The sequence below is a fragment of the Ciona intestinalis genome, chromosome 8 (assembly GCF_000224145.3).
Source record: "Ciona intestinalis chromosome 8, KH, whole genome shotgun sequence".
NCBI lineage: Eukaryota > Metazoa > Chordata > Ascidiacea > Phlebobranchia > Cionidae > Ciona > Ciona intestinalis.
Window position 1 is genome coordinate 2561354 of NC_020173.2, and position 25155 is coordinate 2586508.

Sequence of the window (25155 nt, forward strand, 5' to 3'; positions counted from 1 at the left end):
CGGTAATTACATTTCAAAATCACTGTTAAATTTATTGCTTAAATATACCAAAAAAGATAGCTAACACACTTGTAATTCAAAACGTAAACATTATTTTTGTTTGCCCAACAACGATGGGACTTCCCCTTTATTGATATTGTAAATCATTTTTATATAATATATTTTTGGAAGTCATTTGGGGGTAGCATTAAAAGTGGAAATTCAAAACTAGTTTAATAATAAGGTCATTCCGTTTTGTTCTACTTAAAATGCACGGCGTGATACTCACAAGCTATTCAAACAAAGAAATTCGCGTCAGAAAAAGGCAAAATCACAAAAAAGGCGTGAAAGCGCGAAGGAAAAAAGACCGCGTGTTTGTCGAGTACAGGAAGCGGGTGAAGTTATTCAATTTCTTGAAATAATATAAGTAAAAGGGCGGGAGAAGCTAGTTTTATGTTAATGGCAAATTAAAATACACTTATTTATTAGTAAAGTTAAAGTTAAAATGGTTAGTCAGATGATTATCAGCCAGAGTATTCGTAACACCACGCGCATATATACATATTTTGTCCGACATTTTACAAATTACTTTTTTAGAACTGTTACGTGATTAATTTTATCGATTTCTAGTAACATCTGTACATAAACATGTCACAAAACGATGGCGAAGAAGCAGGGTAAGTTTACGTTATATCTAAATTTTGTTCACAGGTTGTTTTACCAACCGTCGATTTATCTTTAATTCCCCTCAAATTATAAAATATATATTTTTGAGTTAAGTATGACTTATCTGCGTATTTCCTACAGAAAAATCTTTGTTGGTGGTCTTGCCCGACAAACTACATTAGAAGGTCTCAGAAGTTACTTTGAAAACTATGGAGAAGTCTCGGATTGTGTCCTAATGAAGGATAAAGAGACTGGGTTCTCCCGAGGGTTCGGTTTTGTAACTTTCACAAATCCATCAAGTGTTGCAGCTGTAGTGAAAGCTAGACCCCACAACTTGGATAATAAAATGGTAAAATTTGTCACATTTTTCAAAGCTCATTTATATTTATATATTTTAACATCTATTATTTTAATTCTTTGCATTTTTTCGGATTTAAAAATTTATAAAAACACAGGTAATCCAAATACGGATGACATGTTAACTTTGTCTGCTTTAAATTACTCTGTTTGTCTGTGACAACTAAAAAAAAACAAAATATCAAAGAAAAGCATATAGAAATCCTAAAATCACCTTACAAAACCTTAATTACAGATTGACCCAAAGCCATGTACAACAAAAGCTGCACAACAACAAAAGAAAGTGAGTTCAACAAATTACAGCAAAGCTCATAAAATATTCATTGGTGGAATTTCAATGGAAGCATCTGAAGCTGACGTACAAAGCTATTTTGAGCGTTATGGAACCGTAAGTGGAAACTTTCAATAAAACATGATTTACTTACGATTTTCATCTCCAACGTTTAAACCATCTTTAGTGTTGTGGTTAAGTTTAAATAAACACTTTGAACAAAATTAAAAAGTTGACCAGAAAATTAGTGTTTATGCTTGTAAGTTTAAAGTATTACACATACAACATGCCGTATTTAGTAGTATTGATCCTCAGTGTCATAAAAAGGCTTGTCAAAGTATGTACCATGCACCGTGTGTGAAGCTTTTGTTCATTTTAGGTGGTTGAAGTTGTGTTTGTTGTGAACAAAGAAGACACAAGCAAACCACACAAAGGTAACATTTTGAATTAGTCTGTAGAAAAGTAATTATATCAATTATAATAAACAGTAGTTAAAAATAAAGTACTGCTTAATTTTATTATGCATAAATATAAAATTAATATATTTATTATACTTTATGATAGTTAGCAATTACCATAACTTAGGATAGTTTTTTTATGGACTTTTTGTTTTGTATTTACTTAATTAAGTTAATTACGATAACAGGGTTTGGTTTCGTAACATTTGAAGACGAATCATCCGTAGATCAAGCAATCGCGAAACATTACCATATCATCAAAGATAAAAGAGTTCGTTACAATTTCTTTCTTATTTCAACTTTTACACCACACTTTCCAACACAATACTTTTACGTCACACTTACGAAAACATACTTTTATGCCACACATACAAACACAATACTTTTACGTCACACTCAAACACCCTGCAGCCTTACAAGACTTATATGTTCACCACATGCAAACATATAACATACACAAATAAACCAAAAAACAAGATTTTAGGGTAGGGGTAATCACACATGTAGGGCAGCATAGGCGTCCAACGCGAAACTCAAAAAGTATCATGGTTAAAATAAATTCGTGGAGCGTCAGATATTTTAATGATTTACTAAATAAGTTTAATGTTAATCTTGTTAGTAATTATAATAAATTAATAAAATTAAAGTAAAATTGATTAAACTTATCTGCTATTTGATCGTAAAGTAAGATAGTGTAAGTTAATAACATAAAATTCTATTTAATGTAATTAATATTTACATTATTTAAGCTTTAAAATTGATATTTGCAATAAAAATCTTTATAAATTTAATAGCATAATGCATATCTTAATAAATAATTAGCAAAATAATGATAAAAGTAGTAGTTATGGTAAATAAATTGTACCTTAATACAGTGCTAATAATACTTTACTTACAGCATCTTATATACATTATACATATCTTCATTAATCATTATACACTAAACATCATCATAAATAAGTATATACCATACATCGTATACATATTACATCTTTTCTGTTGATTGTATGTAAGTACATATTGTTTTATTACTTGTATTATGTGTGTGCCTGTTGTGGTGTATGTTTCATAGGCATATACTATCTATACATCTTCTGTTTGAATACTTATTCAAGCTTACAACAGGTTGAAGCTAAAAAAGCGGAGTCAAGAGACAAAATGGGAGGGGGCAGGGTATGTTTCATTACTTCTTTTTATATTTATCTAGAAACTAGAATCTTAGGCGGCAAACCTGGGGTGGAAGGCCTACCTTGCAGTTTACTTTTATCAGTAAACATTGGCATCAAATTTGTTTTAAAACAATGCATGTCATACTGTCTTTGCCCCCCTGCATTAAACAGTTTGGCGCCTATGACTAAGATACATCACTTTTTCTGCTTCTTTTGCTACTAATTAAATGGAAATTGATTTTCTGTCAAGATTTTTTTCTAAATGGCAGTTACCAATTTAAATATTAGATCTAGTATTCCCAAGTTTAATAAAGTCAATGTAAAGTCTACAGTTTTTTTTCTATTTTATTTTCCATTAGCCTGGTTTCATAAAATACTGTTTGTTTGTAAGATTAAATTTGGCAAGTAATCCTGCAGCGTTCAGCCTAATCAATATTCCATTATTATTGATTGATATTTGATTACAGAACGATCAACAGCAGGGTTATGGGATGGGATATGGACAAGGGAACAACATGATGTATAACCAAGGTATGAATCAAGGTACGGGAGTTTGTGAATAAATTTCCTGGTATAATAGAAAATTGTAAACCAAGTAATAAACTTTGTGAATAGCAGGTGGAAACTGGATGGGAGGACAGAACATGATGGGTAAGTGTTATAGCAATCTTTCCTGTGCAATGATATTATACTGCTTTGTAAATTATAATGTCAGTGTCTTTAATGACAATGACATTACAACTTTCTGGGTTTTTTTCTATGTTCCACTTTTTGTCTGAACATTTTTAATTTTCTAGGTTTTAATTATGTGTTTTAGCAGTATGTCTTGTGCAATAATATGATACAGTTTTTAATATCTTAGCTGTTTTAATAATTATAACTTGTCCATTTATTGATGTCTTTCTTTTACATTTATATAAATAACAGCTTTCTATTTCTCTGTGTTTGACTTTTTTTTCTGAACCCGTGTTCACTGTCGTTTTCATGCAGGTAACTATGGATACGGGAACCAGAATTTTCCAACAGCCTACCCTCAACAACAAGGTTATGGTGGCAATCAAGGCTATGGTAAGTTATGTATTCAGTGTTTAAAACCAATCTAGTATTTGGGCATTTGAATATAACAAAAGTTATAGGTTTTGGCTTTAATGGTTATAAAATGAAAATATATAATGAGCTTACCTTAAAGTTGGTGTTATCATGTGGAAACATTTGAACTGAACTTCCAAAATGAATCTTTAGACTTCATTACTGATTTCTCCTTTTGTGTTCTGTAGGTTACGGATACGGGTATGGAGGCAACATGGGTGGCAACATGCCTGGCCAAATGGGTGGGATGCAAGGTGGGCAAATGGGGGGAATGCCCAACCAGATGGGAGGGAATATGCAAGGGGGTCAGATGGGTGGAAACATGGGAAACATGCAGGGTGGATATCAACCAGGCATGATGGGAATGCAAGGGAGAGGGGTTAATAATGGAAATGGAGCTCAACCAAGTAAGTTGTTGTTTTGATTCTGTATTGTTAAGTTTTTAAGTTCAGGCAGGGGCCTTGGGTGTAGGCCTGAGTTGGTTTGTTATCTCATTCTTGTTAATTAAACCTTTAAACTATTATTGTTAATTAAACCTTTAAACTAACTAGTTGTAACATTTTAGATGCTGCGAGCACGTATCCGCAAAACCCCACAAGTTACGGACCAATGCCAACATCTGGAGGAGGTAAATATATATCATAGATTAGTTTTTGTTCTGTCGGACTTGTACAACAAAAATGCTTTACCCAAATACAATGCTGACAGAGTAAAGGCTTTAATTAAGGCCACCACACTTTATAAGTAAACCCAAAACAAAATTTTCTTTGTAAAAAAAAGCACACAGAATGTTTGCCGAACACTTATCATTTGACTTAAAAGAAAAGAGTATTGTGTATACAAGCCATAGAAAATAAATGTAACAAATATTATTATCCTAAACAGGATACAACCAAGGCAACACTGGTGCAAACAACTCGAGTGGTCAAGCAAATACTGGCAACACTGGTGGAGGAAGTTATGGACAGAAGAGTGGAGGAGGTTCTAACAACTCGGGCTACCATCCTTACCGAAGATAAACAATAAACATTGTATTCAAAATTGTCAAACTTTTAATCATGATCTTACATATGTACAATAGATTCACGCCAGGCCAACAACCTTTTTATTTCGCTTTTATAAATAAAACAGTGAACCAACACTTCAATTTTGAAGCTTTTATATTGATTTAACTTTAAGTGCAAAAGTGAGACACAAAAATTAAAATTTCTTGTACAGTAAAAAAGTTAAACTAATAGGTATCTAAAATATACACTTTTCAATGAAGCTGTATCCAATTGGGTGGGTTTAATTAATCCACAACATTTTTTGTAAATTTTGTGTACACTGGTTTAAAACAACCAACAGCTAAGGAAAGTTCTATAGTGAAAGAATCTAATGAAACGAGTGTAGATTCAACCATTTCTGCTGCATTTTGTACAGATTTATGGGAGTCACCTTTTTCAATGCAAGTTTTCAATATGTTTGTTAATGTATGAATGCATCGTGCAAGGAAAGCTGAATCTTGGTTTTCTTCGATAAAAGTTTGAAAAAATGCTTCTGTGACAAGATTTGCAGCTTTGCTTGGGTTAGATTCACTCAAACATTTTGACAACTCGAGCATTAAAAGCGGTGCTAATTCACTATCAAGGAATTGCAGTGTTTTTAATAGTTGTTCAAAACACTCCTTAACATGGGCAGGTTTTGTAGGTTGTTCAGATAAAATCTTAACAACACCAGGTATCAACTTTTCTAAATTTCGGCAGTTCTCTTTTAAATTACCGGCAGCCAGGTCTAATATTTTAAGACACAACTCGACCTTATCACTTGTTGACTGAATACAGTTTAAAATCACTGATATCAGTCCCTGCATAATGCGTGTGACTCCAGTTGAAATAGTGTTAACAACATGGACAGTTTGAATAGAAATAAGAATGCATCCATCAAGCTGGTTTGGATGCATCTCACTTGATTTACATTTATTTAATACACCTTCTAACCCAATCAAAAACACGACTGCCATTTCTTCAGCAAGTTTGTCTAAAAAAAAATTAAAATTAAATACGAAATAATAAAAAGTTAACCAAACACTCACCAAATCCTGGTTTATCTTTCCCAAAGTTATGCAGTTTCTCTGCCATTTCACGGTATTGACATGCTGCGAGATCATATTCCTGTGTTATCAAATAACACCTTCCACGTAAATTGTGGTTCAGCATCTGACTTTTAAACGTGTTTTTCGTCGGTTCTAAGGCTTCCATCTCCAACTGAAAGCTCTGCAATCTTTTACTAAGCTCCAAACATGAGCTTACTTGGCAACTATTTAGAACTCCAACAGCAAACATCCGAACGCCAGCAATCACCTGAAACAAAACAAAATTTATTATTTACATTGGTGATTACCCTTTTTTGACTACTAAACAGTGTCCGACTTCACAAACAACTAATGTGCAAGTTCACAAAAATGTGACTGAGTGATATAAATTTTGTTTAATCTTATTGTACAAATTGCTGATATTGATTATTGTCACACCCATACCTGTTCAATGATTTCATATTTTTTCATCTGATTCGCAGCTCTCAAAGCTATGGTTGAGTGCTTGAAGCCAACTTCAGCTTGCCCTGCTTTGAAAGCTGTAAATGCAACCATAAGAGTGTCTAGCAATTCAAGCATGGTCTTCGGCAAATTATTTTCTTCATGTTGTGAATTCCCATGTTGGTACCATTCTGTTGATTTTGATATTTTTCCCGATAACAAATAAAAGTCACCAATAATCTTTGGAATTTTGTTTGCATTTTCACCTGATTTCATGCTTCCAGGCATTGAAACCAACATCTCAGTCACTAATTGTGCCTGTTCTTTTGAAACACTTTTGCTATTAATTGTGAAGGCGATCAAATGAATTATTCTTTCCACTTTTTCGAGTTTTGCAGTTGTAAGCAGTGGTGCTATCGCTAGCTTTTTATAAACCAGAATTATGGAGATAAAAGTAGGTACAATAAGGGATACTTCATTGTTTTGAGACGAATTTAGCATTTTGTCTACTATATCCATCTCAATGTCAAGACAGACATTAGCACATTGCATAACTTTTGAACAACAGTCACCATGGTTGCATTTTTGTGCTAAATCTAATGCCTTTGTTACGTTATCTAAAGCTGCATCATCATTTTTAAGCTTATTTTCACAGCGAGCTAATCGAACAATCTGACATTCCGTATCACAGCCACTAATCCGACCGTGTTTTTCCAATACTTCTGCATTAACAATAGCTGCTTTATAAGAAACAGATGCTTCCTTAAATCTTCCCAACTCATACAGACAGTCTCCAATATTGCTGTGAGCAGTCACAATCAATTCATCAGCAATATTTTTGTCTTCCAGGTTTAAATAAGCATCCAAGACCTGTTTCTTTACTTGATAGGCCTTTTCAAAGCGACCAGCTTGTATATAACATGTACCAATATTGCTCTGAATTTCTAAGAACTCTGTACTTTCATTTGCATGAATTTTTCTGCACTTTTCTTCTGCTTGCATCAGAACATCTATGGCCAATGGATTTTTTTGATCTAGATAAAGATTGCCAAGTGAAGTCAGACAATTCAAATCCACAATTCTCACATGCTTGTCCATTTTTCCTTGGTTCCCTTTTAGCAGAGGTTCACAGATTTTTCGGGACATCTGAAATGCATCTTCTGCATGTTTACATTGGTTTAACTTCATAAAGCAATCTCCAATCCAGTAATCTAACCACGCTATTGCACATTGCCTTTCAGATTTTTCAACCAATGCAGTTGCTACCTCTGCACTCACTTTTGCTCTTTGAAATGCTTCCAGTGCTTCAGGAATGCGATGTGCTTTATGAAGTAGTACTGCTTTGTTATGACATGAAATATATTCTTGATTTGGATCCTCTTGGTCTCTTTTCCCAAGCTCATTCATCGCTAGTTCATCTTTGTTTAATTGTATGGATATTAAACTTCTAACCAACCAATGGTCTTGATTTCCAAATGTTATTGACCTTAGCTTCAAATCTGAGTCAGACTTCCAACTTTCCAGTACCCTTCCAAGTTCACTTTGAAAAGCGAACACAATTTCAAAGAACCGAATTAAATTTTCAAATTCTATTTCTTCCCAAACTTCAGATGTTCTTCTTTCTTCTTCTGGACCAACTTCTATGTAGGGAATCAAGTTTAAAGCTCTTTCTGTGAACTTGTCTTGCTGTTTTGCTTTCATTACTGTTCTTATTCTCACCTCAAAGGAGAGAGCAACAGCAAAGCGAAGACATAATGCTGTATGTTCATTGAGTGACAACCTTTCAATGATTCCAAAGCAAGTAGTATCTTCAATGATTTTTAGTCGTCCCAGTAGTGTGATAAACATTGTGACAGCGCGATACATGTAGCTTTTCACATCTGTTTTATACTCAGCCCTTGGAATAGCACTAAAAAGATTAAAGGTAGTAAGACACTTTACCATGTCATCTACAATAATCTGCTGAGATAACTTTCTCTCTTCTGTTCCAAGCAGTATTTCTAGTTTCTTCAGTAACTTCCTGTTATATTCATCAAACACATCATTGTCACCGGCTATGTAGCATGTACGAGTGAGAATATCCGACAAATAACCTTCTTGTGCAGCATCTTCAGTACCTTCAACTAACTCTAACATTTCAGAGACAGTTCTTATTAGCTCAACAGAGATTCCTAATGGATGTTTCCCAGCATTAGGCATGTTGCTATCGAACTGTATCCCACAAGGAGTAAAATCATCCCAAAACCAATTGTCTTCTTTATTTTGACTTGAAAAGTCATTGAGACATGGTATACCTAACAAGCGCAATGGGCTCTCTTTAAAACCAATAACAATCATCTGGAAAAGAGCAGCATAGTCACGAAAATACTCCTGTATGTCATGTAGATCTTCCCTTTTAGCTGGATCTTCAAGAATTATTGCATTTTCAAAGTCACTGTAAGGTGTTACACTTCTACATGCAATAGAACCCATTCCAACGTGACAAAACTTCCACTTTGGTTCTCCGAGAGCAGTTATACATCTTTCTGACACAGTTTTCATTATGTTGGTATAATCGTCAGCTACTGTTTGCATCATAGCTTCAACAGCAAGTGCTCTATCACGCACATGAGACGCTTCATTATCTCCAGATGACAAATGATTTAACACGTCCAAATTTTCATGAACTTTTCTCCGCATAGTTTCAACCTTGTGTTTTATGTTGTTTGCTTCATTCACCAATGTAAAGTCACTACCCACGACATGACGAGCTATGATCTTCAACCCAAGATTATTAATCTCTTCTTCAGCCTTGTCCCGTACTGATTCATTTCTTAAAGAAGCAGAATTCAAGAGTCCAGCGGCTTGAACTAGAGCGATACGGGTGCTTTTTCGCGTGTACAAAATCCCTAGTTCTAATAAAATATCGGCAGTCTCTATTGGGGACTTCTCTTTTCCTTTTAAATTGCATTTTTGCTTCAATTTTTCAGCAAGTTCACTTTCATTTTCAAGATCTGTAAAAATTCAAACTGATGTTTGATTGGCGGGTAAATTTGTCCGCGCTTTTCCGCATGGGCGATTTTGTTAATATTTTTCATGGCACGGGGAAGTTTACAATATTAAGTACAAATTTCTAACATAGTGCGTACGTATGTGTAGGTATTTATACATATAAATTAAATTTTAGACATGTACCAATAAATACACTTCTAGTATCGTACAAACTAACTAAATAGCCGTAGCTTATACCCTTTTTGCATGGTCACTTTAATGCGCGTAAGTACTCGCATATTTACTCGCAAAAACAAAGTTAACACACATAACGTCATAAGCGTTTGCGAGTAAATATGCGAGTACTTACGCGCATAAAAGTGACCATGCAAAAAGGGTACTATAGTAATTGCTTAATTGAATACCAGTAGACAGGAACGTTACTTCGCTTGAATACCTAAGCCAAGAGCTCACGCATATGTCTGTACATATAAGGTTTTTAATTAGGTGCACATAAATACAAGTTTACCTGAAGTATTCTCTAGTCCCTTGTTTTCTTTCGCCATTATGTTTAATTTACTTGAGTTACGTCAAATCGAACTCAACTTTTACTTTATACAGTATCAGTCAATCGAACTCAACTTTTACTTTATACAATATCAGTTTTCTGCGACCAACGCTATTTTACTTTTATTATACCGGTAATTTATAAACACGAGATTGGAATGACATTCCCAATCTCTTGTTTAATTGTCTCTGATTATATCAAAGTTATTATATGGTAGCATATATAGCCTCTCAACCATACTCTCTAACGGTCTTAGTGAAAGCGTTGCCCTTCAACTGAAGAGTAATACCGTTCTTAACACCGCGTATTCCTGGTAAAATGATCACGTCAGGCGTTACCGAAGCAGACGGAGCGTTTAAAACAACAAATACCTTTTGCCTAAATGAATGTAGTCATAACAATAAAGAACAATGTACTCCGTGCTACCCTTTTGAAAAAAGGTGACGCGAAAGTCGTGAATAGAATTTCTTTTAAAACCCAAACTTGTTTACTCTACAGGCATTATCAAGTATTTAAGCCCATAGTTACAAAGTTTTTTATTATTGTAAAAACGCTATTGTAAACTATACCCCGGTTCGTGCTGCGGTAACAATTCTATGAGCGAATTGTGCGGCAATTTTAAAAAGTGGAATAGCAGACGGCAAATTATGTAAACATACATGAGCCAGTCTGCAAAGTATGGCAGTTCCTGACGAGATCTCGCGCGTGCAAGACGGTTATTTTTCGCGTTTGCGCGTGCTATCATTAAAAATCTGCGTGCAAAGCATGTACATTTTCAAGCCACGTTAGGAAATCTTACTTAATTTAATACGTATTTTTTTCTTTGTTTAATTAATTGGCGTGCGTAGGACAAATTGTAGCGTGCATAACCAAAAGTCTGTAAAAAAATCGCGCGTGCACCTGCCATACTCTGCAGTCTGGTACATGAGTCAGTTTACCGTCGAAAGCCCGCAGTTGCTTAATCTGTAACTAACGTTTGGAAGGATTCTTCTCTAGTGGTGTTTATTCCAGTGGTTAAGAATAGTCTTAGGTGGTATGGTAGCAATAATGTACAGTGTATAGGCAATTTCTAGTCCTACTGCTTACCCGATAACTGAGTTTAAAGCATATTGGATGAGATTGTAAAGGTCATATAGAAGAGAACGAAAATGGAAGATTGGTTGCACTGTAATGCTTGCTTTGTAAGGATTATCCATGGACCAGTTTCTTTTTCTGTGACAAACTGTGCTCATATATTCTGCAACAAGTGCATTGAAAGGGGTTAGTACTATTTGCATACTACATACCTTATAGATGTGTTTTGTTTTACTTTCATTGCAGTTGCCAACTCCACTTGTACTGTGTGCAACAAAAAGTGTTCAGCATACACCTTACTTCATAACAAGGTAAAGGAAATATTTTAAAACGTTTAGTGGCATCATTTACTTTTAACAAGTTTACCTAACATAGCATGTTCAAAAATCATTATAATGTATATAATTGTTACACCAGATGGATCCCACCACAGCAAACTATTTCAAAGACCCAGGAGAACTTGCCCAAAAAGCCATGAATATGTTCAAACTATCCGAAGATGTGGGTTTTTAACTTTACAGTATAATATATTTACTTTACCTCTGGCCTCTGTCTCTTTATTTTGTTGTATATGGATGAGTTTCTAACGACAGGGTTCAGACAAGAGTTGGTTCGTTACTGCAAGAACCTTCCATTCTATAAGAAAAAATAAGTTATATATATTATAACTTTGCTGTTAACATGTTGAATTTGGTTATGCAATGTATGTAAACTTCAGTTAAGTGCAGTTTAAAGTATGAATATAAAACTCCTGTGGCCTATACTATACTTTTATACTAACCGAATAATTTTACATATTTTTAAACAGGTTCGAAAATTCCAAGCTACCCAAAGGAAATCTTTATTCAAAGCGATTGTTAACAAGGTAATGTATGTTAAAATTTTGATATATTGATAAAAGGCAAACTGACACATCTGCTTATTATCAGGCTGAACAAAAAGAGAAGTTACTGCAGACAGCAGTTGCAACAATGTCGTAAGTATTAGGGAAAATAACCGCAGTTTTTTCGCAAAGAAAATTGATTTGTTTCACAGCTTGTGACAAAAATAAAACACCCAGTAGTCTAAACTTTGCAGGAGTTTTTGAAATACTAAGGAAACTTTTAGTTTATTTGCAATGCAAAAATATCAATTATTTTCTTTTAGAGAAACCAAAAGAAAGAATTCAGAGTTAAAGTTTATCATCAAGAATAAAAACAATTTATCAAGGTAATATCTGTGAATTTAATCTACAATACATTAAAATAGAGTTTCTTACATATTTCAGTGTCTCACCAAAAAGTCACTCTTATATGGCTATGCAATATTCACCAGGTTAGTAATGTATTCAAGAACAGTTGTTAGAATACGACTGTTCTGTTTTATATGTCCAATTACCATGTATCTATGTAACTTTGTGGTTTATTTTTTCGTAAATAATTTTCCAACAGCTTTTCTGGAATGAAAAAACAGTGTATTCCCGACGTTTCGTCTGCCATTCGGCAAGACTTTAGTAGGAAATGTGTTTTTTAAATTGTTTTTTTTTTAATCTAATGTAATAAGAAACCTAGTCAAAAGGTCTATAAAATGGGTGTTAGGGATTTGTTTTAACATTTACTGTTTCTTACAGATTGTTCTCCCCCTTCATCTCCCAATAGAAACATATCCACTCGTAAAACACCACCACATTACTACAGCAGTGTACCATGCACGTATGTACTCATATTCCATGTTCAATATATACAGGTTACTTTATCTCCGTAATTTTCAGGCCAAACAAAACTTCTGTAGATGGCCACCAGCACAGAACGCTTGTAAGTTATTTGTATTAACTCTTATAACCTTTTTTCACATAATTTGCTGCCTTTAGGAATAGCAGCAGAATGTTATTGGACATACACTTTATAACACTATCTACGTTTATTAATCTGTTACCATAATCACACTAACACTTCAAAATGTTTAGCTTTCTGGTGGTTATACAGTGTCACCTAATAAGGAAAAGCCAAGAATGTCTCTTCGTTCTCCACCTGTTGGTGGAAAAATACGTAAGATTATAAACTATGCTTTTAGTAGTCATACTTTTGCTTGGTTTTACCCTTAGCGTATTTTAACGACTGTCATTTTTACTTCTAATTCCATTTTCTTTGTTATTTCTACAAGATAAATGAAAGTTGTATTTTATCTTATAATGAAACCTGTATTCTAGAAACACCTCCAGATTTACGTCTACACCACAGCTCACCAGATGGAATAGTTTCAAAGCAGGCCAGCTTGTATGATTGTTCTGGAATAAAGTTGGTTGTTTTTAACTAACTCAATTGTTTTTACAGACATTCAATGAAACAAAGCACTTACTTCTCAAAGTTCCAAACGCCTAGTAAGTTTTTCTGTTATTTTCCACTCACAAGAAATATCTATTCTCTATATATGGATAAGACTCCCAGCAAGGCATAATATGCAATTGAAGCTGTGTGACCTTGGGCAAAATAATACTTTAGCCAAAACCCTGTAGTTCCGAACTGATTATTTTAAGCGTCAGCCATTAATTATATAAAAAATGTAACAAAGGGTATGAAGCAGAACACCCATGTTGTAACGACTTTAGTTTCCCGCCAAGCGAGGATAAACAAGGAACATCATTTTTAACGAGATACTTTTTTCTTGTAGAATCTCCCATGCATGGAACCACCCCACATAGTACACACAGCACTCCACAGTCGAGGTGAGGGTTTATTACTAAAATAAATTTGCCAAACAGATAAAATACATTGTCAGATGTGGAACTCCCAGAGTGAAAGCCATTACTAACTATGGAGTGAGCCTCATCGAAAAACGAAGACTCGTGGGTCATCAATAAAAGTTATGAGTCGTCAATTAAGAATAGAAACTGCCGAATCATCCGCAAACACTCCAGAGTCATTGAAGAAAATTTGCCCAGTCATGAAGAGCCATAAAGATTGATGATGTAACAATAAAACATTCGATTTACATTCTGATTCAAAAACCTAATTTCGAGGTGTTTTTCGTTGCGAAACCAAGCGTTGTCGGAGGTTTCTTACTTCATCCATTAGGTGTCGCTCTTCAGTCCTTAAGTTTCCTCTGCTTCGGTCGAGTGACCCTGCGTGAACATATTTTATCGCTTGTTGTTTTAAAAGTTAATTAAATGTTGCCGTTCTTACATTGAACTGAGTCCTCTATATCTGATACATCGTTCAAACACATCTTGTTGCTCACAGCAGTCATACGATCTTCTGCAGCGCTACGATCTATAAGACAGATATATTAATATTTAGATTTTGAAAGTTACTGTGGCTTTTGCTAAATGACATAGCAATATGGGAAGAACATTAATTCTATTATAGCATAATGAGAAGAGCATTGCTAACATGCCATTTGTAAAAATTGATAAACGATAATTAATAAACAGCCTGAAATTCATGACATACATTTAATTGACAATTTTTTTACTGAATTAGAAAATATTTAGTGTTTACTAAACCCCTTGCAAAAAGTTAATGGCAACACTGCACTGTAAAAACTGACTTAATTGTTGTTGTGTGTGCTCCTCCCTCAACCTCCCGATGTGTTCTTCCATCCTCTTCTCACTCTCTTCTATTCTCCTCCTGCTCTCACCCAGATCACGATCTTGCAACATCCTTGCTCTTCTCTCATCTCCTTCATTACGAACATCTTCCAAATATCGAAGTCGGTTGCGATTCGTGGATAATTCTTCTTCCTATAACAAACAAGTATAACATGTTGCTTACCAATGTGATCAGCTATACAATGTGTATCACTGTTTTTAATCAGTTGAAAATTACATACAAGCTATATATATATACAAGAGTGGGGGAAGATGAGACACATTTTCATTTAATTTCTCGTCCCAGTAAACCGAGAACATTTAAAGAATTATAAAACCGTATCCTTAGAACCCCTTTATATAGACTGTTGTTAATTTTTTAAATACGATCAGGATATTTGGATATTATGTGCTAAAGGTGTCCTGTCTTCCCCCACCCTACTATATATGTCATCGTATGGCTGAAGCGTATAACACTGGTTGTCATTAATAGAGAATTATCCATTAGCAAGGTGTTGGGTAATAGGCCAAATCCGGTCTAAATCCTAGGTTCTTAAATAGAAACGGTCAAATATAATTTAAAGCTACAACCAAAGTTTCAAAACACAACCTCTGAAAAATACAAGTTATAATGATCAGTATAAAGTTAATCTACCTTAAAGAATAATTTAAAATAATTTTTTTACTAAAAGTAACCAACCCAACCTTATTTAAACGAAGTTGTTCCAATCTTGTGTTGATTTCTCGCTGTTTTCGTAAATTTTCGATATTTCTTGACAGCGAAGTAGCAAGAACTTTTTCCCGCTCGATGTCACTATGGAGCAAACTCTTTGCTGCCTGCGTGTGGTGGCGGAGGGCGTTGTTTTTCAACTCTACGCTCGCCAAGTCTTGTTCCAATTCCTGTATGTACGTTTTAGGTTATTATATTTCATATGAAAAGGTCCTTGTTAAGAACCTAGGATATATACCAGATTTCTCTTAGTATTTATTTATAGCTTTTCTCAATATGTACCTAGTAACTAACAAGGAGACCAGTAAACTAAACTATGATCAAAACAATCCTAAGGTTCACCCATTTATAAATTTCCAAGGCCAAAAGAGCTTAACTACTCATCCCACTACAAACCTTAGTCTTCTTGATATCAATCCTCTCATCCTTCAACTTTTCATTCATCTTATTTTCAATATCAGCGAGTCTTCTTCTACGATTTATATCAGCTCTGATTTTGTCTTCAAGCTCCGATTGCTCACGAGCCATCTAGTGACCAAACATAACAACATTACAAATATTTAATGCACTGATGAATAAAAAGAAACATTCTGCTGTTCGTGCTCCCATGCATAAAGTTAGATAAAAGTAAATAGCTCCTAGTCTGGCATATGGAAAAACTTTATCAGGGTATGGCTTGACGATGTCTCGCTGTATAGCAGATGAAATGTCGGTATATTTAAAAATTAAAAAAAAATTTTTTTTTACCTGAATTAACCTAAATATTAGGAATAAACATGTCACCTGTATACTGAAGGAAATAATTAAAGTTTAAGTTTTACAAATACTTTTATAACAGTGTTTCCAAACCTGTTGTTCCAGTGATGCACGGTTAGCTTCCAATTCCAAGCCTTTCACTTCTACATCTTCAACTGTTGCCGATATTTCTTCATTCCTCAACATTGCCTGTGAAATATAACATGTTTTACATAAAACTCAACACCAGTATTGTAATAATTGTAATGAAAACTTGTTTATCTTGGCGAGGCAACAACAGTTGTTATAAAATTTTGTCCCTCCCCGCATCGAGTTACCGAGTATGTAACTTTGTGAATGATTTTGTTTTAAATCTGACTAACAAAAAGTGGGACAGAATTACCCTAAAAATGCTATGCCCAAAGACCCATACATCTACAATCCCCCCGTCTACCAAGCAAATAAATAAATAAATAACCCACCTTTCTGTCCAATTCTTCTTCAAGTCGTTTAATTTCAATTTCTTTCATAGTTTGTTGATGATCCACAAACCTCATGCGAGATTTATCGAGGAGTTGTAACTCCCGTACACGTAACTCTCGTTTCATAGCTGACAACCTGTGCATGGCAAGTCAAGATCACAACTACCTTTGTATACACAAGTAAAATAAAATAATTACTGCGTATATTTTATCTTTTTTGTTATATAAGGCCAACAATTTAGACCACCCTTAAAAGCCCATGGGTTAAGGCAATTGCTGTTAAGTGTCTTGCCCCAGAACACACACGCCCACAATTAAAGCAGCCTCAAGCCTACAAAAGTAGCTGTGTCAAGCTGTAAACTCCGGGCTAGCGGCAGCGCCAATCACAAACAAGCCCCAAACATCACACATGACAAACAGCTCTGTGGCACTGTTGGTTGGCCTCCAACCCGAAGGAAATGGGTTTAAGGCTCGTCGCTGCTACTATTGCGAGCGAATGTTTTCATTTCTTAATTCAGCCACACTCCCCACAACTCACTTCTTCCTCTGATCCACCAACTTCCTCTCCTCCTCGATGAGCAACTTCCTCCTCTCCTCCTCAGCATCCTCCAACATCTCTTTCCTCCGATACCAAGTATCCTCGTGCAACTTACGATCCAACATCTGCTCCGATAACTCAGTCGCAATGTGTCTGGGGTTGGATGGATAAAAGTTAGGGTGACAGGTGTTAATCCTAGGCTTAATGGTAGGCATACCGGACAACTTTTAAACAGGGGCAACACATGGTGTTTTAGCACCCCAGTTAGGTGAGTTAAAGTTAAAGGCCTTAAATTTAAGCCAGAGTTGGTTTATTTCCATGACACCCATGGCTACAATTTATTAGTGACCACTAGATTGAAGCAATGTCTGTTAAGTGTCTTGCCCAAAGACAGAAACACCTATCAGTATTGTGTTTGTGTCAAACATCACACCTATATTCTTCAGTTACAATGCAAGCCCCTGAGTAACCTATTGGTTCTTGTGACTATATAATATTTCAGACTAGAATCATAAACACATACGCCTATCAGTACCCAGCAAGTACAAAGTATCGTAAACATAAAATGTTGAAGAATCCTTTAAATAAAACATGAAACTCTCTTACTTTTCTCTCAAATACTCAAGTTCATCTTTTCTTATCCTCTCACGCTCCTGTGCTTGGTAGTCCACGATAAACTTGGGGTATTTATTAAATATGGGGTAAGTTTCACCCATGGGTAGGGGTTCGAAACCGTCCATGGATTTTCGGGGGTCAATATTGGCTGGGGTGGATTCGGATAACCGATATGCTTCACTGATCACAGCCCCAATATCCAAAGCATTACGATGGTGAAAGAAATACTGGGGAAATAATGAATGGGTAAAGTTTGAATTTCGAAAAATTTGGCACAGAGATGGTTTAGATATACTATATACCTGACAGCAACAATATAAACAGTGGGTATGATTATTAAGACTGTCAAGTACTTAGAAATAGTTAGACCCACAGTCTGGTAAATAAATAAACATAAACACTCCAAAGTTATAAATTATGACTTGGAAATGGGCACGAAGTGTGTAACTAAATACTCGTAAAGCCGTAATATAAGGTAAATAATTACCTTTACGGTTTTTAATGTGGGGAAAAATAAAGTTCCATTTATTCATTCATTCATTCAGTTTTTATACAATATTTAATAAACAGGACTTACTGTAAAGTCTTCAGTTTGTCTGGTTCTGAGCAAAGCAGATCTTGAACAAATAGAATAAGCTACCACACAGTATATGAGGAAGCTTGGGTGGTTGGTGAATACATTGTCAAACAAACGTAACCACTCATCACGTGTTAATACTTCGGATAGCAACGTCTGCATTAGTGGCCATGCATAGATCTGAGAAAATGAGGTTTTTATAATTGGACAGTGAGCATGAGGTGTATTATTAAGCCATTAGTCAGATGTATGTATAATGTGTATGTAAATAAATTCATGGTATAGTTTAACAGTAAGCATGAAGTGTACAAATACACCATGTGCATATGCGTATTGTGTGTAAGATACCCATTTTATAAATTGACAGTGAGAATAAGGTGTATGAATACAACATGTGTATTCATAGGAAAAGAAGACAGCCATGAGGTGTATGAAAACACCATGTGTGTACTGTGAATAATAAGACATCTATATTATAACTCGACAGTGAGCATGAGGTACTAACCTGTGTCGTAACATTATATTTTACGAAATGCTGAAGAAGTTCCTTGTCATGATGACTAAGCACGTTTTCCACGAGACTTAACACATTGATCGGGGGATTGGGGTAAAATTCAAACCAGTGTTGGCACCAGTTAGCTGTACAATTATACAAGTTACAAAATGCTGACAAATAACAACCATATATAATATGAAATTTTCACACCTCATTCACATATATGACAAAATAAAAAGTTTTCTGAATAAATGTAATAAAGTAACTTGCATTATCCTCACATGGCTAGAAAACGCCAGTCGTTATAACACAGGTGTTGTTTCTTACACCTCATGCCAGCTCACGAGTTACCATGTATGTTACTTTGTGGGTGATTGTTTTTTGTGGATATTTTATGTTCTTTTGTGTAGCCAAAAATTTAGACAAACCATTAGTGACCACTAGGTTGATTTTTACTGTTTAATTTTACATATGTAGAAAAACTGACAGGGACATTTATGTACCACAAACTACCAATATCTAATATGTATGTTTTGGCCAGAACTAGCGTTACATGCCACAGAAAATTTAAAGTTAAAGTCGCCAAAAAACTAGCATGCAAATATTTAGTGTTGTACTTACTTAGAATAGTCGCGATTATTTCAAAACAAACCAGGTGATTGTTTTGAAATAACTTAATAAATGGGAATGAAATTAATGGAATATAATCCAACTCTGAGAAGATGACCGACCAGTGGGCAAGGGAGGAAAGAACTCTGTGGAATATTTTATCAAATTTTATCTTAATTAAGAGATTTTCAAGGATTTTGGGAGATCTATCAAAAATATTAAAGGTAATAATGGCAAAGTTTTGATTCCTGTTTTAAAACCACATATCGAAACTTTTTAAAAATATATAATAATTAAAAAGATTCAATTGTTTAATTACAGTTAAAAGGCTTTATGAACCGTTGTTATAGGTGCCTTGTCCAATCAAATTAAATTCTATTCATATTTAACAAATGTACATATATAAAAAGTATGTTTAAGTGTACATGACTTTAAAATTTGAAACATCATAGTTTCCTTTATTTTACACAACAACCCCCCCCTACCTCTGCATAACACGGAGTAATTTTCCGCTTTTAACTGGAAATTTTTCTTGAATAGAAGCATAAGCCAGGTGTGTCCCTTTGTCTAACAGCGAGCTGAAAGCAGTTTGGTTCTCCGGGAGCTTGAGGATGCTTCTCCAGATGAACAGGCGATATTTTTCAGGATATTCTCCATAACCACGAAGAATTCGTCGCAATTTAGGAAGGGACAAGCCATGAGGAAGATCACTCTGTGTGTGGGGATGTGTTTGCAAATTAAAAGAAAATAATGGAAACTGCCAGACTGGTATGTTGTATTAACTTGTACATCATTGTGTGTACATAAGGTTAAACCAGAAAATACGTTTACGAACACTATAGTGTTAATTGTCTCTACCAGCACTCATAACCAAAGTATATTACATTTACCACGTTTATCATGAACTTTGACGACACCTATAAAATATAATTTTAAACCACAGATTTTGTTTTAAAATTTAAAAACATTTTATCTATGAAATATGATCTTAATACAATTAATGGCCTATGACATGATGTAAATAAAAGAAAGTTAAAAACGAAACGAACCTCCATTTCTTTGCTCGGTTTTAACTTTCTCGCCATGATTCTTCCCGTGCTTACATTGCCATTAGGTGGCCTCTTTGTCGACCTTTGACCTGAAGCATCCGTCTCTGATTGGCTGCGAAGACTTTTACGTTTCCAAACATCTTTCACAACTTTAACAAGTGGTCCTGGTGCCTGGGAGGTTCAGTCATTAATAACATTGTATAATACTTAAGTAAAGTGCATTCTATTCTATATGGGTGAGGTCCTACAGCGAAGCCCGAAGCCTATTATATGGCTATAGACCACAATTGACTCTTCCTCTACAAAATGCTACGTTTTTGATCAGCGACACTTTATACTTTAGGTAATTCTGTTCTAAAAAAATTGGGTTCTATTAAATTTAAAACAAACAGCTAATATAAATTAATACATTATATAAAAGGATTAGGCTGTATATAACACCAGAGAGTGAGAGTCAGCCACATCACACTCACTGCATTAAGTTGAGCATCCAGTGCACGGATGCTGTAAATGATCATCTTCCCTGCATCAGTGGATGCAACAATATGATCCCCACCCTCCCCATCCACACATACATGGATGATCTTATCACGAGGATCGTTGCATCGAAGTTCGAACAAGACTTGACAAGTATCCACGTTTATAAAGCGAGCCACACCATCCTGGCTTAACACACCAAGAACCTGGTAATATTGTGGATTTAAAAAGCGTAAACCTGGGACATTCGATACCTGAGTATATATAGACCCATAAGCATCATGTTTTTATTTACATTTTTTAAACAAAATCGAAAGTGACATTGTTTAAATGCTGTTTCAAACTGTAAAATATAACACCTCAATAATTTAATGTGTTAAATACACTATAAGTCCCTGCCTCTTTGTATAGACACCTAAAACCAGGGTACAAGCTGTTCAAAGGTGTAAAACTTCGGTGCAAAGTAAAAACATAAACCATATTTAAAAATATGTAGATAAACCATATACAGAATACGAATTTGTTTTTACAAACATATTACCTTATTAGCCCCTGCATCAAACTTGTCAGCTAAAAACTCGAGTTGCTTCACAGATTGAACTTCATTTGGCATCTTAATAACTTGTGACAATTGATGAGAGGTGAGGGAATATACATGAAGTAGATTGGACTTGCCACCACAAACCAACAATTTCCCATCTCTGTTAAGTGATGGTTGAACATAATAAGATAAGGTTATATTACACAGCAGAATATGGCCTTAAAATATGTCTAAACTGCCAAAGGTAAGAGACTGCCACAGACACTTGATAGGTAATATGGTAAAGTATTACAGTTCAACAAATTTTCCAACATAAATAATATAGGGATTTACATACGATAGAAAATAAAAACGGGTTTTTGATGAATGTAACAAATGTAAATTTCTTTATTCTCAAGTAAAGTATTACAGTATCAATATCAAAATACAAAGCTGGCCAAAGTTTAATAATGTTTAAACAAAACATAAATAAAATTAAACAAGTTCTTTAACCAAGTATTTAAACAACTTGTGCACATTTTATGCATTTTATTTGTTATAGCATCTTAGCAAATACTAATAGCACACAACATATACAACATACAAGAAATGAGAATATAACATATTTAACATACTTGGTAGCAGAGAATGCTTTGTATCCGATCCTGTGTTGTGAGCTGCATTCAAGTTTATATTTCCATTCAAAGTTGTCGGTTTCCCATCCAAATATGGAATCGTCAGTAAAACAAGTAAGTATGGTGTTGCTGATGGGAAGGAAGAACACCTAGATTGGAATATTAAGTGTTGTTGATTGTATTTATGTATATTATTAGAAAGTCTGCTTTGTTTTCAAATTACAGGCTGGTTAACAGCAGCACAGGTACCAAACATAGGATGGTAGGGGGTGTAGGTCAGAAATTTTCCACACTGCATTAATCAGTAAGCACATCATAACCAATGAGGAGAGACAGAAAGTCACGCTCATGCATTTAAAACATAACTATAGTTTAGTGTATCATCATGTATGAAACTTTTGGCTTATCACATTTGCCTGTCAAAACTTCTTAGTTTTTGCCTATCATATAGTGAAAATTTTTTTTTTTATATAATAGATTTACACACCTTTTGTATTGGAACTTTACTTTTAACATTCAATTTTCGAATTCTCTCAAAAGTATCGAGATTCCACAACTGTGCTGTATCACGTGATGTAGTGATTGCATATCGACCACTCCCGTGAACCGATATCGAATGAATAGCTGAATCGTGACCTCTCATCCAACTTACCATCTCTTTGCTGTCTGCAAATTTAAACGAGATTGAAATATAGATACTCATAAATATAAATTTTAGTCTATAAGGGTGAGGTCTTCAGTAATGCACAGCTGAGACCTGGGAATTTAGGATACTCATACTGGTATGTTGTCCCATCAGCTCAACACCTACAGTTTTTCTATCTAGACCCACCAAGGCAGTTTAAAAACACTCAATATTATAGGTTCTATTTTATTCTATGGGCAGGGTCAGGTCTATAGCGAGGCATTCCTGAATATATATATGGTATATGATTGCCCCGACACTTACAATTACTCTTGATCTCCAGTTACGCAGTTTATAAAAATTCAATAATACAGATTCTATTCTATAAGGGTGGGTTTTCAGGGAGACACGTTTATCACTTACCAGTAGTATAACACTTTACTGAGGAGTCAGCCAATCCAACTAAATACTCATTCATTCTTCTTAAACCTGATGCAATAGCTGTGCATGATTGCCCACAACTCTGGACTTTACTGAACCTAAAATATAACTTTTATATAAATGATTAACAACAGTTGGTATATTTACAGGTTGCACCGAAAAATCAAGTGTGTAAAAACAAAATTTAAACAGTGTGCCTCTGTGCAACAGATTTTACTTCTACATTACCACCTTACAAAACCCTGGGCCCTTAACAAAATAAATTTGGCTAAGTTACAATGTTTCTGTTAGAAACACAAATAGCAGTGTTGAATGTTCTTCCATTTTCATTAATTAAAACAAATAATAAAATGTAACCTGTTTTTCATCAAATCAAAAACGTAGATTCCACCCAAGTGGTCAGCGGCTAAAACCCTCTCTCCTGATTGGTTAAAAGTTGCTTTAAGAAACCGTCTGCGGCGACCAGTTTTGACACCATCGCCAGAATGCAAAACACTGACAATTGCACTGTGGATGTCAAAGAATATTGTATGGGCCACCAAATTAAAATAACACTTTTGGAAATATTTTGGTGCTAGTGAAGAATCTCCCCCCCTTATTTGCTAACCACTAACCCCTATAACCACTAACCCCCTAACCATCAACACCTAACCCCTAACCTAGATTATATTTTTTTTATCATAAATATATTCGAGCAATATTGATTATTAGAGTCCCGTGTGGATTTGTTGGTAAAATTGATTATGTTTAGGGAAAACCTATAGTATACGATACCACAGGTAAAAGGACATTCTATTGAACCTGGATGGCTCATGGCTGAATGAGAGTACATATAGGTAATAATGCTGGTGTAGCATTAAATAAACATGTCGTGATTCCTTGCCTACATTAGCAATGTATTTTCTTAGTGGGTCAATATGTTACAACTTACAAGTTGCTTGCAAAAGTTGTTTGCACAACATTTTATCAAAATCAGCTTTACAGTCTCACTTACCCATTTCCAGAAGTTGGAGCTGGTTTTCTGTGCCAGATTTTACCAGAAGTTTCTCCAGTCACGTCACGAACTTGCATTTTTTGGCAATTTCCTTAGAATTTCCGAAAAACCAACTACTCTCGCGAAAACGCGAAACTGAATAAAGCGCGTTTGGTGAATGGAAACTTAAATCCAGCGGTTGAAATGTGCAGAATTGAAATAACGTTCATATTTTGGGGAGCAGCGATATAATATTGTCTCAAAATAGAATATAAATGGGCAGTATGAACGCCATTAATGTATTTTACATTATGTACATATGCAACTTTTATATTTAACAAGCTAGTTGTTAATATAGAGCTTTGTAAAAAGCAATCGATAGTTATTGATTTACCACGATCGAAGTATTCTTAGCGAGTTGTGAAGGTGCCGCCATAAAAACGAAAGTTATAATGGTTTGTGTGGGCTATATATAGGGCCTTTACTCAGACGTTAATAGTATGAGCTGAACGGATCAAATTGGGTTTAATTGCAGCATTGGGCGTTTAATTACTTTCTTCAAGATGTGTGGTCGCAATACAAAACACCACATTTCTTGTATTGTAACCAGACACAGCAATAAACGGTGTTTGTATTTCCTTGAGCTGTTTAAATTTACACGACACTTCCTGCCCTTTTATCACGCGCACATTTGAGCTCTAGGCGGGCTAACATTTAAAACGGAGAAGGTGTTATCAGGGCCGTGCCGTTTTTTCAGTTACACAGCGATAAGAAAGCTCTAAAGTCTACAATTTTCAAACAGTGTACCTGTATTTACATACAAGTTTTGACAAGCAGCAGTTACGAGGAAAAAGCAGATAGTTGATTAATGGAACTTGATCGTTATGCATGGCAACGCGCGGTTGCATTATTCATCGTAAAGTACGCGCAGAACTTAACAGCCGGGTAGTGACTGTTCAGGATATACCTACA

At 34.9% G+C, this 25155-nt stretch overlaps 4 protein-coding genes across 8 annotated transcripts; 2 read left to right on the top strand and 2 right to left on the bottom strand.

Moving 5' to 3' along the window:
- Nucleotides 1–509: 509 nt before the first annotated feature.
- Nucleotides 510–5136, top strand: cimsi (CiMsi protein). Of its 4 annotated transcripts, none has more exons than XM_009860877.3 (12): nucleotides 510–656; nucleotides 787–994; nucleotides 1238–1390; nucleotides 1653–1707; nucleotides 1920–2002; nucleotides 2857–2904; nucleotides 3368–3443; nucleotides 3519–3551; nucleotides 3891–3968; nucleotides 4178–4396; nucleotides 4555–4617; nucleotides 4875–5136. In XM_009860877.3, the coding sequence occupies exons 1-12, from the start codon at nucleotides 628–630 to the stop codon at nucleotides 5006–5008; spliced, it is 1179 nt and encodes a 392-aa protein (XP_009859179.1). In that variant the 5' UTR covers nucleotides 510–627; the 3' UTR covers nucleotides 5009–5136.
- LOC104265960 lies at nucleotides 5072–10267 on the bottom strand. The gene is made up of 4 exons (XM_018813009.2): nucleotides 10004–10267; nucleotides 6508–9497; nucleotides 6064–6331; nucleotides 5072–6008 (listed from the first exon to the last, which is right to left on the bottom strand). The coding sequence occupies exons 1-4, from the start codon at nucleotides 10038–10040 to the stop codon at nucleotides 5281–5283; spliced, it is 4023 nt and encodes a 1340-aa protein (XP_018668554.2). The 5' UTR covers nucleotides 10041–10267; the 3' UTR covers nucleotides 5072–5280.
- Nucleotides 10268–10874: 607 nt separating this feature from the next.
- Nucleotides 10875–14276, top strand: LOC100182936 (RING finger protein 212B-like). Of its 2 annotated transcripts, none has more exons than XM_009860989.3 (14): nucleotides 10875–11302; nucleotides 11363–11427; nucleotides 11534–11617; nucleotides 11925–11981; nucleotides 12046–12092; nucleotides 12263–12325; nucleotides 12384–12430; nucleotides 12726–12807; nucleotides 12867–12909; nucleotides 13062–13143; nucleotides 13305–13371; nucleotides 13429–13475; nucleotides 13766–13820; nucleotides 13889–14276. In XM_009860989.3, the coding sequence occupies exons 1-14, from the start codon at nucleotides 11191–11193 to the stop codon at nucleotides 13953–13955; spliced, it is 918 nt and encodes a 305-aa protein (XP_009859291.1). In that variant the 5' UTR covers nucleotides 10875–11190; the 3' UTR covers nucleotides 13956–14276. The 2 variants fall into 2 exon arrangements, with proteins under 2 accessions (XP_009859291.1, XP_002131044.1); XM_002131008.4 differs by having other exon boundaries at nucleotides 10877–11302; nucleotides 13874–14276.
- On the bottom strand, nucleotides 13811–24369 carry LOC100185296 (TBC1 domain family member 31). Its single transcript, XM_002130927.4, has 21 exons — nucleotides 24205–24369; nucleotides 23568–23717; nucleotides 23193–23308; nucleotides 22632–22810; nucleotides 22145–22293; nucleotides 21531–21690; nucleotides 20986–21195; nucleotides 20513–20683; nucleotides 19949–20175; nucleotides 19476–19609; nucleotides 18864–18997; nucleotides 18359–18538; nucleotides 17773–18008; nucleotides 17167–17319; nucleotides 16629–16764; nucleotides 16261–16356; nucleotides 15808–15939; nucleotides 15387–15581; nucleotides 14642–14834; nucleotides 14278–14364; nucleotides 13811–14216 (listed from the first exon to the last, which is right to left on the bottom strand). The coding sequence occupies exons 1-21, from the start codon at nucleotides 24279–24281 to the stop codon at nucleotides 14104–14106; spliced, it is 3228 nt and encodes a 1075-aa protein (XP_002130963.1). The 5' UTR covers nucleotides 24282–24369; the 3' UTR covers nucleotides 13811–14103.
- Nucleotides 24370–25155: the final 786 nt, after the last annotated feature.

What these genes read in the sequence shown, in the direction of transcription:
- cimsi (XM_009860877.3), top strand. Translation starts at nt 628, where the DNA reads ATGTCACAAAACGATGGCGAAGAAGCAGG. An exon ending in AACGATGGCGAAGAAGCAGG is followed by an intron (nt 657 to 786) that starts GTAAGTTTACGT and finishes TATTTCCTACAG; the next exon opens with AAAAATCTTTGTTGGTGGTC. An exon ending in GGGAGGACAGAACATGATGG is followed by an intron (nt 3,552 to 3,890) that starts GTAAGTGTTATA and finishes GTTTTCATGCAG; the next exon opens with GTAACTATGGATACGGGAAC.
- LOC104265960 (XM_018813009.2), bottom strand. Translation starts at nt 10,040, where the DNA reads ATGGCGAAAGAAAACAAGGGACTAGAGAATACTTCAG. An exon ending in GGGACTAGAGAATACTTCAG is followed by an intron (nt 9,498 to 10,003) that starts GTAAACTTGTAT and finishes GAATTTTTACAG; the next exon opens with ATCTTGAAAATGAAAGTGAA. An exon ending in GAAAGATAAACCAGGATTTG is followed by an intron (nt 6,009 to 6,063) that starts GTGAGTGTTTGG and finishes ATTTTTTTTTAG; the next exon opens with ACAAACTTGCTGAAGAAATG.
- LOC100182936 (XM_002131008.4), top strand. Translation starts at nt 11,191, where the DNA reads ATGGAAGATTGGTTGCACTGTAATGCTTGCTTTGTAAGGATTATCCAT. An exon ending in TCAAAGCGATTGTTAACAAG is followed by an intron (nt 11,982 to 12,045) that starts GTAATGTATGTT and finishes GCTTATTATCAG; the next exon opens with GCTGAACAAAAAGAGAAGTT. An exon ending in GGCTATGCAATATTCACCAG is followed by an intron (nt 12,431 to 12,725) that starts GTTAGTAATGTA and finishes TGTTTCTTACAG; the next exon opens with ATTGTTCTCCCCCTTCATCT.
- LOC100185296 (XM_002130927.4), bottom strand. Translation starts at nt 24,281, where the DNA reads ATGCAAGTTCGTGACGTGACTGGAGAAACTTCTGGTAAAATCTGGCAC. An exon ending in GCTCCAACTTCTGGAAATGG is followed by an intron (nt 23,718 to 24,204) that starts GTAAGTGAGACT and finishes TGACATCCACAG; the next exon opens with TGCAATTGTCAGTGTTTTGC. An exon ending in GTGCATCACTGGAACAACAG is followed by an intron (nt 15,940 to 16,260) that starts GTTTGGAAACAC and finishes TTTGGTCACTAG; the next exon opens with ATGGCTCGTGAGCAATCGGA.